This window comes from Buteo buteo, chromosome 4 (assembly GCF_964188355.1).
Source record: "Buteo buteo chromosome 4, bButBut1.hap1.1, whole genome shotgun sequence".
Lineage (NCBI taxonomy): Eukaryota > Metazoa > Chordata > Aves > Accipitriformes > Accipitridae > Buteo > Buteo buteo.
Genome location: NC_134174.1, coordinates 33,841,422 through 33,852,658, shown reverse-complemented (window position 1 = coordinate 33,852,658; position 11,237 = coordinate 33,841,422). Strand labels below are relative to the sequence as shown.

The window sequence follows — 11,237 nt, the reverse complement described above, 5'->3', positions numbered from 1 at the left end:
CCATAAAGTCAGAGATTTCCAGGCCTTCCCAAAAAGGCTAGTTTTCCAGGCCATGAGAAATTTGGGGGGATATAGAAATCACAGCAGCAATGGGATGGATTACCAGTTTCCCTCCTTCTCATTTCTCTCCTTCCTTCAGCTGTTGTCTGGTTCTTCCCAATATATCTTGTCAATACTGGGACATCATTTTCCAGACACGTTTTTTTTTTCCCCAACTTCTTTGGCATTTCTGAATAAGAAAGTGGAAATACAAATGTATTTAACACCTGCAAATATCTGCTTTCTCAAGTGCATGTTCTGTCTATGGTAAAAATGAATAAATAAAAAAATAGCCAGGTACCACTTCTGTTCATAGCTATTAAAAAAAAATCAGAAATTAAATCCTAGAGACTGGAACAATCCCTGGTGAAGGAGCAGAAGGCTGGGAACTGGTCAGAAGACATAAGGGAAGACATGAGTAGAGGAGAAGTAAGAGGAAATATTAACTGTGAAATTCGTGTTGTGCCTGGCATGATCCCCTTGTCTGAATCGTGATACCCCTGACATCCTCCAGTGGCAGAAAGAAACCAAAAGGGCTGAGGTTTGACGTCTCATAATGCTGTGATGGGTTGACCCACCACAAAAACTCGTGATTTTCTCTCTCCCCTGGCAGTCTTCAGACCTCAATGCTGCCTTTTGCCTTCTGGCTGTTTCATTCCTGACATGGATATAATTTCAGTGCACAAAAGACGGAGCAGGCACAAGAGCGTCTTTGTTCCTCTTTAATTTCTGGTTTGGGTATGCCGTGACCTTTGGCTAAAATGCATGTTTAGCACTAGGAATTTTGTTTCTGAAAATAGGTGCCTCTATGTCGCCTTTTGCATGAAACCACTGAATTACCTGCTGCGTGCCCTCAGAGAGGGTGTGACGGCCCCACGCTGCCTGGCCCTGGGGCTCCTTCTCCATCCGTCACGGCGTCCTCATCCCAGCAGCGACAGCACCCTGTCCGGTGGCCTGTGGCTGCGCCCTGGGAGGCACCATGCCCGCTGGTCCAGGTGCCACTCACCACCAAAACAGTTTAACGAAGAGGGTGTTGGCTGGTAAACCCGCTGGCGCGTGAACAAGATCGACTGGTTTGTGTAAGATTTCACAGCTTGTCTTAATCCCTGCGTGTGTCTTGGGTCAGAGCTGGTGGCTTCTGGGAGGAGGAGGACAGCAAGAGGTAGTATTGCTTCTGCTCCCCAAGGAGATGCCAAGAGGACAACCTGGGCAGGCTCTGGGGACATGACACGGTGTTTAACATGGAAGCAGACTACTGGTTTCCCAAACCTTTGTTGGAGGCATTGCAGGGTGGAACAAGTGGCAGCACTTGTGGGTTAAGACCAAGATGGGTGTCCTTTGGTGACAGGGTTAGCATGACCTGTCCTCCAGGATGACTGATGGGGAAGCAAGTGGCAAAGAGCAATGCAAGGACCCAAGCTCACCGGGCGCCTCCAGGCACTGGAAAGCTGCCCCCGACATCCATCCAACTTCTCCTTGCTGGGCAGAGAGAAAGGGAGACCTGTGGGGCCAGGACAATTGGGCCAGGACCACCCTGACCACCCCACCAGCTGGCATTGACAAGAGACCTGTGCTGAGACTGTCCCTCTGATGACACTCGTGGCTCTCTGCCTTCGCAGCCCTTCACAACCCTCCACTGCTCCTTGGGGGACCTCAGGATTTCAGCTGGTGCTGCAGTAGCTCGGCTCCTCCTCGGGCTGGCCAGCTGCGACTTGCTCTTCCAGGAGCTTGCGAGCCCTGTGGCAAAAGCCTCTTTGACATCCTTTTCTTTAGGGACACGTGTTCATCTGTCAGCCAAGAGACAATCTGCTGACTCAGCAGGTGGTGGAGTCTGGCATGCAGCCTTGTCAGCTTCAATTACCTTTTCCCACCAAACCGGCACACAATAACAGAGGTCTTCTCTTCCCATAGAGTGGTGGCCTCACGGCAGTGCTGATTTACACCAAGGACCCGGTTGCCATCCCAGGGGTCCCAGCAAGGGACAGCAGACCAGACTGGGCAGCTGGTGAGGAACAGGTTTGCAGCCTTAGGGGTGTCCTCAAGCCCATCACAGCAGCGGTGGTGAGAAGAGGTCCTGGGGTCTGTGGTCCAGCCATGGCCCCATCTAGCTGAGACGGGACTACCCGGCAGCATCTGGGTAAAAGCACTGATGGAAAACAGCATCAGTGTGTAGAAAAATCACCTCAGGTTGGTAACTGGCACATTCATGATTTCTGGTCTGTGCTGTGTTTCCCAGCTCCCCGGGTGTCCACCACCACAGCCCACTGGGAGCAGAGGCAGGGGACACCACAGGCCCAGGCGAGTTGGGGCATCCCTGACTCCTGGCTGAGGGGCTGCGCCTGGGGGTTTCTGGTCCCCTCTGTAGAGCTGCTGCCCCCGGGGAAGGATTTGGGGTTTGTTCATTTATTTATTTATATACACCTGCTGGGTCCAGCCACATGCCATGTGACTCATCTGCAAACATCTCCTGCTGCTGGGAGCTGATTTATTTTCATTTCAGTGAGGATTTGGGTCACAGCTTTGTTTCAGGGTTTTAAAAGAGAAAGAAAATGTTTAGGCACAACAAAGGAGACAAAGCAATCAGGGAAAAAAAGCCCTTTAGTACCTATGGCAAAATACCAAGTGAAGCTGCATTTTTTTGCTTTGGGCAAATTGTTTCTGTAGAACTGGAGAGAGAATTAAAAACAAAAAAAGATGTGTTTAAACAGGATTAACTTAAGCAAGAATTTGTACTACAGAAAGATGCTTAGAGACTTTCTTAAAGATAGAAAAGCAAACAATTGCCTAATCCGATAATCTGATCATCTGATAAAATTTACAAGTCTTTTTTTTAGAAGAGACAAAAGTGTTTACTGGAAACAGACTGTCTTGAACAAACTGAAAAACCTGATTAGGTAAAGAGCATTACCTCAAAAGACAATTTTACAGAAAGCTTCTTGGAATGAGGCAGAAGCAGAAGCAACGTATTTAGGAAGAAAATGGGCGGGAGGTATGTGTGAAGAATTAAATCATTTATTAATGATGACAACGTGGCTTCGTGATATGCCAGGAAACTGTAATGAATGCAAGCTTCTCTTCATAAATAACTTTCATTAAATTTTCATTTCTGCTTGCTGACTTTGTTCTTCAAAGAAAAGCTTAGGACAGGACCTATGAAGAAAGCAGCAGAGGAACAAACACAGAGCATCACCACTGTGCCATGGTGTGCTCTTGTGTTTTCACTAGGAGTCACTCCGTGAAGCTTCTCACTGAAGGATGCTGCAGATGCCAAAAGTTTACATGGATTGATAAAGCAAGTTGGCAAAGACTTGCAATACCCATCACGGAGCATTCAATAGTATCATGGTTGGCTTGGGAGGATGGGAGATTTTTTGCAGGAAGAGTCCTGACTGTCTTGTTCTGCTCTACTGGAGGCACACTATGGGGTAAGATGAGTGTTTCAGCTGGCCCAAGAGTAGCATCCTACAGTGGTCAGCAAGGTCAGCACAAGGACGTCCAGCATCAGAGAGGAATCACTGCCATTCAATTCTACCAAGCAAATTCTAGTAACAAATTCTGTTATAAAAAATAACCCACAACAGCATTTGGAAGGACTCTTCTCCACTCAAAATTGTTTCCTGTGTTTCCCCCCATCTCTCATCAATCTGCTTTGCCTTTCATGGCTACTTCTAGGTGATGCAGATCTTCCAGGAAATTTTAAAGGAAGCATGACAGGCAAAATTTGGCAGTACCCCAGTGCACAACATTGAGTAATTTCGCCTTGAAACGTTGCTTCACCTCACAACTAGATTCTTCCTCCCTGAAACATGCTGATTCTTCTGATGGTCACATCATTAACATCAAGTTTTTCTGATGAGACTCAGAATTTTGACTGACAGAAACAAGGATGTTGTTATAAAAGAACTGTTCTTCCTTCAGGCTAAAGAAAAAGTTGTCAACACACCATGGCATCTCTGAGATCACCGCTTTTTCTGTAAATGCCATGATGCAAGAGATGCTGCATGGTGCAGCACATGGGGCTTTCCACCCATTCAGTTGGTCTACAGACACATGTTGAACTGAAGGAAGAAGTGAGACCTCCTAACCACTCAGGGTAAATGAAATGGCCAGATCTGCAAGTGCAACCAAAAATAATACAGCTCACATACATTCCAAAAGGAACTGGCTTGAACAAAAGTCAGAAAGAAATTTTCAAGTTCCCCTGAAAGGGAACTACAACCTTCCTCAAGGAGCTTTCCACAGCATGACAGACCCTCTTCTCTCTCTTGTTCAGGTGAAATGCATGCAAAGACCTGCAATCTATCATAAGAGGTGCTGTACTCGGGGTGATCAGCTAGGTTGAAGGGTGATGTCTTTCTGCTTTCAAGGTTTAAAAACATTTCCTATACTACAGCACAGGAAAAATAGCTATTTTTAAACAACAGCTAGTCAACGTGCTACCAGCAGCTAGAGAGCATTCTGGTGCTGCATGGGATGAGCAGGCTTCTTTCTCATGGCAGAAAGCAGATGGGCCTGTTTAAGACAAGGAATAACTCTGTGACCTGTTTTCCTTTGGTCCACATGCCGTGGTTAGTCTAAAATATTGCTAAAACCAGGAAAAATAGTTATCCCCATGTTTAACATTGAAATTCAAGCCAACTCTTCTTCTGTTTCTAACTAAAGGTCAGTGCACAGAGTTGGGTTTTAGAGAGGATCTGTATATTTTTTTTCATGTGAACTCAGGTATAATGGTTCAGCCTCTATTTTCCTTGTATGTAGGAAGCCTGGGATGAAGAAACATGTTCTCATATGTTTGCCCATGCAAAGAAATGCTGCTGTAGTTTTGTTCAGAGCAAGTGCTCAGAACCTGGCAAGATGTAACACAATTTGTCTCTAACCTGTAAAGACACAAATATGTAGAAGTCTTAAAGTAGCCAGGCTTCATCTTATTTCTTTGCAAAGTACTGGTATTGATAATAATATTCAGCCAAACGTAGACTGAACCCTCTGTGGTTGGCAGCTACCTGCATACCTGGTCTGCTGCATAAATGATGCACTACCAGGGATGATTGCAGCACTGCTTGGTCACGTGTATAAATACTGGATTTGAAGAAAGCACTTTATTCAGAAAATATGCAACACAAAATGAATGACTCAATCGTATTACCAAAACATCTCAGCTAAACCCTAAGACGTAGGCAGTTCGTACATCCCCTAAGCCCCTTTTTTATTTGGATTTTGCACATTGCGTATCAGACTCACATGCTAGACTGTCTTTCTTGTAATTGCTTTTCAGGATTTATTTCTTTCTCAATTCTTCCTTTTTGGGGTCTCAGTTGTTGAAAGAAAAAAGATGCATTAAAAATGTGATTAATTTCAACTTTTATTGAATTTCAAAACCACTAGTACTGTATTTCCCCTAAGGAGATGTATTTCTGCTGTGGTTTTTCACCACAGACCTGTTAGATCTCTTTCTGATCCACATTGGTAGTTTTAAATGGCCATGAGTAACAGTGCCAGCTCTGAGACAGCAACAGTGAATTTTGTGTCCCTGATGAAGCTAGGAATCAACAAGTTACAAGGGCATCCAGACCCCCAGGTCTCAGAGGAATTGCAGGCACTTTAAAGCTGACCACATGGGAAAGGTTACACAGGATCCATTGTGTCTCAGAGAACAGATCACTATGATATTAGTCTAAACAAAATGTCTGAAACCCCAGTTTCCTCATCTATGTTTCCTGTACTTCGCAAATAAACATAGCTGATATAAGAAAAAAGAGGGAAAAAAACCCACAACCCAAACCAGAAAAAAAAGATTAAAAGAAAGGAGGAAAAAAGGAAAAAGAAAGGAAATGAAGTGCCAGTCAGGAATAGCATAAAGACTCCTCTCCCCACCCCACCTATGCTCTAGTTAAAAGCAGAACATTTTAATCAACTACATTCAGATGACAAATTTCAAAATCCTTTAAAGATAGCATTAATCTTACATAACATTAAAAAAACCACCATATCAAAATAAAAAAAACGTATCAAATCAAAACAGCAGCTTTACAGATGCTTATTCATCATGTTGACAATTTCTTGGTACAAAACCTCGGTTGCATTGAGCCCTGGTAGGAAATCCAGGTTGGTTCCACTGGGGAATCATCTTGTAGTGGACCTGGGTGAGCAGGAGGGCAATGTCCCAGGGATCAGCCAGGCAGTCCACTCCACCACTCCAGATGGCCATCAGCACTTTCATGTCCTTCATGCTGTAGAGCGGCAGACTGATCTGAAGGGATGGAAAACCAGGGGTTTACAAAGAAGAGCCATTGCTGCAATGCAATAAAATACATGTCATGTGAGAGCAAGTGCTATTCTTTGGGAATTAAGAAAAAAACCCCAAACCTGGAAAGGTTTTCTTCTAGAAAGAAGTTTTATTAAAAAACGCTGTGTGGTTTGTGGTTACACTTCATGCAAGCACTAGCCTTTCCTTCAGCTTCGTAACAGCATGAAAGTGTTTGGAAGTAAGTTCTTGAAAATAAGACACATCTGGAGGGTTGCTTGAGCTCAACACCATGAGGACTTGCCATGAGGTGATTTGTCAGCATCATATCTCCTTACCTGCAGTCTAATTATTCCAGTAAAAAGCATGCCGCTTTCCGCACAATTTGATTTTTCTTGCTTAAGGAAGAAAGAAGCTTTTTTCTATGTCTCTGGTACTCTTTTTGCCATAGAACAAGAATTGCCCAAGCTCCCAAGGGATGTAAAGTTAACTGCTCACCATTCAGCTTGCGATGTTAGGTCTGGGTGGCAGAAGGGCTTAGCACCTTTCTTTCCATCATGGCTAGACAATTTACAACCAGCACGGAGACTTCAGTTTTATAAGTTTCAGATAGTAACTGGTCACGCAGCCATTATTTTTGCTTTTCTAGGTCAGATTATGGACTCTAACAAAAACACTGGATAAATGGAAAGCCTCTAATACTTTATCCCATTTAGAAAGTATTTGTAAAATAGAGTTTAGAATAGAAAATACTGTTGTTCTAAGTGGAGGTCCTGCTGACTTGCTACTTGCGTGCCCGATTTGTGAAGAGAGGACAATCAATTCAAAGGAATCACACCAGACTAATGCAAGCAAGCATGAATGGGAACAGAACATGTAAGTGAAAGGGGATACCACAACCATGGCCATTAGGAGCTTACCTGTCTATAGCGAAGACTCTTATACATCATAAGCTCTCAGTGCACCACTTTGAACTCCCTGCAGCAAATTCAGAAACAAAATGGTCTAAATCAAATCATAGTTCTGTGGGAGTGCAATCAGTTTAAAAGAGGAAACTCAAGAGTTGGCTTTCATCATTGAACTGGTAAGATTTTTCAACTGTATCTCACAGATCTGCCATAGTCCCAGTATAACTAATAATTGTCATTAATTTGGATAAACGAACAGAGATTATGTTTGTATGGTTTGTGGATAACACCAGGATGGGAGGAAATGAAAATGTTCTAGAAAATGGGATTAGAACTCAAAATATTCCTTGTAGACTGAAGAATTGGCCGGACATTATACAATAAAAGATGTGTTGGTTGGAAGGAGCCTCTGAATATCTCTAGTCTAACTGAAGCAGGACTATCAGCAATACAAGGTCAGGGTGGCCATGGCTTGGACCCACCAGGACCTGAACCCTCCCCCAGGATGGAGACCCCCCCCAAACTCCCTGGGGACCTGTCCCAGAGCTGCTCCACACTCTGGGGGAAGAAGGATTGCCCATCTCCAACCTGATCACCCTGGGCTGTAATTTGTGCTCATTGCCCCTAGTTTTGCCCTTTGTCACTCACCAGATAACCTGAAGTCCAGTAAAGAATCTTATAAAAAATTATAAATAGAAAAGAAAAACCGGTGGACATATACAGTAAGAGGACTAACACTGCTGAGCAACAGCACTTCAGAAAATGGAGTGAGTGTTCTTGCTACAAAACCAAGAAAGTTGTTCTGGGGTCTCTGAGCAGGAGTGCCACACTAGGAAGAAGATGTGCTCTGCATACAGCCTGTGACACACACTCCAGAGAAGATGCATGAACAGGTGAGGATCCAGGACAGATCAAGAAGAGGCTATTTCAGAGAATCATAGAATAGTTTGGGCTGAAAGAGGCCTTTAAAGCTCATGTAGTCCAACCCCCCTGCAATGATCAGGGACATCTTCAACTAGATCGGGTTGCTCAGAGCCCCATCCAACCTGACTTTGAATGTTTCCAGGGATGGGGCATCTACCACCTCTCTGGGCAGCCTGTGCCAGTGTTTCACTGCCCTCATTGTAAAAAATTTCTTCCTTATATCGAGCCTGAATCTACCCTCTTCTAGTTTAAAACTGTTACTCCTTGTCCTACCACTACATGGATTTGAATCCATGATCTACAAAGAAACGTACATTTAGCCTAGGGAAGAGAGAATGAGGACAGCACAGCACAATTTCAGTGTCAGAGGGGCTCTGGTAGTGATTGTTCCCCATGCCCACAATGGGAAGAAGGAGAAATAATCAGCTTAACTGGTAATGAGCTTCATTGGGTGCTGTCCAGGAGAATCTCTGCTGCAGCTTGACAGCTAACGGCACTCGGGCTGCAGGGCGAGACTGGCCCTAGTCTGCAATGAGACCCCTGAAATGTGCCTGCTGTGGATGGAGGGTCCTCAGCAACAAATGTTCCTCTTTGCAGACCCACTCCTTTGGGGCCACTCTACTTGATGATGTGCAGGCAGCTCAAGAAGCTGCCGAGCATATTATGAAGGAGTGAAGACAAAACCAATGAAGATACCACTGATGGGTTGCAGCAGCCAACACAAGAGACTGACCACAAAGGACCATTAAAATACTCCGTACTCTGTTTTGCAGAGGGAAGTAGCCGGGAAGGTTTACCCGCAACCAGTGGATTATGTTTTGTACTGAGGTCCCCGCTGGGCAGCGTGCTGCCTATGCATCTACTTGGTCCTGAAAGGAAACGAGCGCACTGCACAATGGGTTTTACCTGACACAACAGGGTAGCCAAGGCTTTGTCCTTCAGAAGGACACGCAGGGCCCTCTGCGGATTTATTCCTACACGCCATATTGACGTTCTTCCAGTTCAATCCGAAGAGCATAGACAAGACGCTCTTGCAGGTCTCCAAGCGGGCACAACATTTGGAAAGGACCAGCTCACCCAAGGCAGCGTGTGGAAGAACTCTTTGGCGCGAAACACCTCCTCTCAAATGGCAAACCGCAGGCCGACACTCCACGCCGGCCTTCCTGCCCGGTGGTTCCCGTGGTGCTGTGCCCACGTCCACCTCAGCTTCCCGCTCTCCAGCCCTCCGGCACTCGCATCCCTCGGGGCTGGGGCTGACAGAGGAGCCAGGGGACACTGGGAGCCTCCTGCAATTTGGGGGGGAGGGGGAGGGGGAGGAGGAGGAGGAGGGGGAGGAGGAGGAGGAGAGCCAAGGGGCAGCACCCCCCGGGGTGCCCGTGCAGGGGGAGCGCGTGCGCGCGCGTGTGTGCGCATGCGTGCGTGCGCACGGGTCGGTGCGCGCGCGGGGTGCGCGTGCAGGGGGTGCGCGTGAGCGCGCAGGGGCGTGCAGGGGCAGTGCGCGCGCCCGCCCGCCTGGGTGTAGGCGCGGCTGCACGCCCGCCCCGCGTCTCCGCACCGCCCGGGGGGCGTGGCTGGACACCGCCCCTCCGGAGGGGGAGTGCCCGCCCCCCGGGCGGGGCAGGGCGGGCGATGGCGCGGGTGCTGGTGGTGGGCGCGGGGCTGACGGGCAGCGCCTGCGCGGCGCTGCTGCGGGGGGCGCCGCTGGGACGCGTCGTCGTCTGGGACAAGGCGCGCGGCGCAGGTGGGCTCGGGCGCGCGGGGCGGGGCGGGGCGGGAGGCGGCGCGGCGCGGCGCGGGGGGGGGCGGCGGCGGCGGCGGCGGCGCGCGGGTGTCTGACCGGTCTGTCGCGCAGGGGGCCGTATGAGCACGAGCCGCAGCGCGCGGGACGCCGCCTGCACCGCCGACCTGGGCGCGCAGTACATCACCCTCGAGACGGAGGGCGCGGAGCCGCGCCGCAGGTAAGCCCCGCCCCGCCAGCCCCGCCCCGCCCCACGCGCGGCGGCCTGAGGGGAGGTGCCGCGGGGAGGGGGAGGACGCCGTCGCCGCGGCCTGGGTGAGGGGCGGCCGGGCCGGTGGCGGTCCGCGGGGTCGGGGCGGGTTCGGTGGCCGAGCGGCCTGCCCTGCCCTGCCCTGCCCTGCCCTGCTCACAGGCGTCGCGGCTCGACGCTTGTCACCCGTGGTGCGAATCAGCCCACGGTAGGAAACGCGGGCAGGTGCGTCCCTGCTGCTTAAATCCAGAGAGACCTCTTCTTTCAAGAGCTAACAGGCCTCAGAGTCGCCTAAACGCTATGCGGGTACCAGGAAAGCTAGGTATGAAAGAAAAAGCGTGAGGTGGCTTGTCTGTGGGGGGATGTGGCGCCTGTGCCCTGAAGAGTCGCGGTGGCTGACTGCGGGGACAGGGGTGGGTCGCGTTGGTGGGGCCTGCTGGGTACACAGGGTGGTTTGCTGTCGTCTGGGGAAGGGGATGGTGGTGTAACAGCGATGTAAAAATGCGGAATTTATGTGGAAATCAGGGAACAGGCAGGTGTGTTTCAGGCATCTGCATCCAGTTGCTGGAACTTTCCTGCACTGCGTGATGGTAATGCTGTTTGTACTGATATTCAGAGCTTTAAGTAACTGTCATGTATGTTCCTGCCACAGTTAGTCCTGAAACCTTCAGGTCAAACTGCTAACGGTTCCTGTTACGGGCATGGTAGGTAGCCTTGGTCTCATGTAAAAGGCCAGCCCCCAATAAAACAGCAAGGTAGTTTGTCATTTGGTAGCTGTGGTTCCTGGCTGGGCATAGCCTGGCTTGAAACACGGGTTGTATGAGGTTGTTAAAAACTGTTCTCTAAATTCGAGAGTTAGGCCGGTCTTAATTTTAATTGTGAAAAATAATAACAGCTGCTGTTGGTTTTCATGCAATGTATTTTCATCTCTGTGTCATTTGTTCCTTTTAAGCTTCTATGAGGAACTTCTGTCTCATGGTATCTTGAAACCGTTGACTGCACCCATTGAAGGAATGGTAGTGAAAGAAGGCTCATGCAATTATGTGGCACCCCAGGGCATGTCCTCCGTTGTCAAGTATTACTTGAAACAGTCAGGTAATTTTTTAGATGCCTTTGTATGAAATGAAAAGTTTT

General features: G+C 48.3%; 1 protein-coding gene and 1 long non-coding RNA gene across 3 annotated transcripts in view; one reads left to right on the top strand and one right to left on the bottom strand.

The window, feature by feature from the left end:
* Nucleotides 1-5,270: 5,270 nt before the first annotated feature.
* LOC142030607 (uncharacterized) lies at nucleotides 5,271-9,255 on the bottom strand. The gene is made up of 3 exons (XR_012650226.1): nucleotides 9,022-9,255; nucleotides 7,204-7,261; nucleotides 5,271-6,289 (listed from the first exon to the last, which is right to left on the bottom strand). It is a non-coding gene; the product is annotated as an uncharacterized LOC142030607 (long non-coding RNA).
* Nucleotides 9,256-9,682: 427 nt separating this feature from the next.
* Nucleotides 9,683-11,237, top strand: part of RNLS (renalase, FAD dependent amine oxidase) — an 80,190-nt gene continuing 78,635 nt past the window's right edge. The window contains exons 1-3 of one of the 2 annotated variants that reach the window (XM_075025468.1): nucleotides 9,683-9,856; nucleotides 9,968-10,073; nucleotides 11,056-11,198. In XM_075025468.1, coding sequence (XP_074881569.1) covers nucleotides 9,745-9,856; nucleotides 9,968-10,073; nucleotides 11,056-11,198 — 361 coding nt within the window. In that variant the 5' untranslated portion in view covers nucleotides 9,683-9,744. The remainder of the gene's footprint in view (nucleotides 9,857-9,967; nucleotides 10,074-11,055; nucleotides 11,199-11,237) is intronic. The other variant, XM_075025469.1, reaches the window with a different exon arrangement.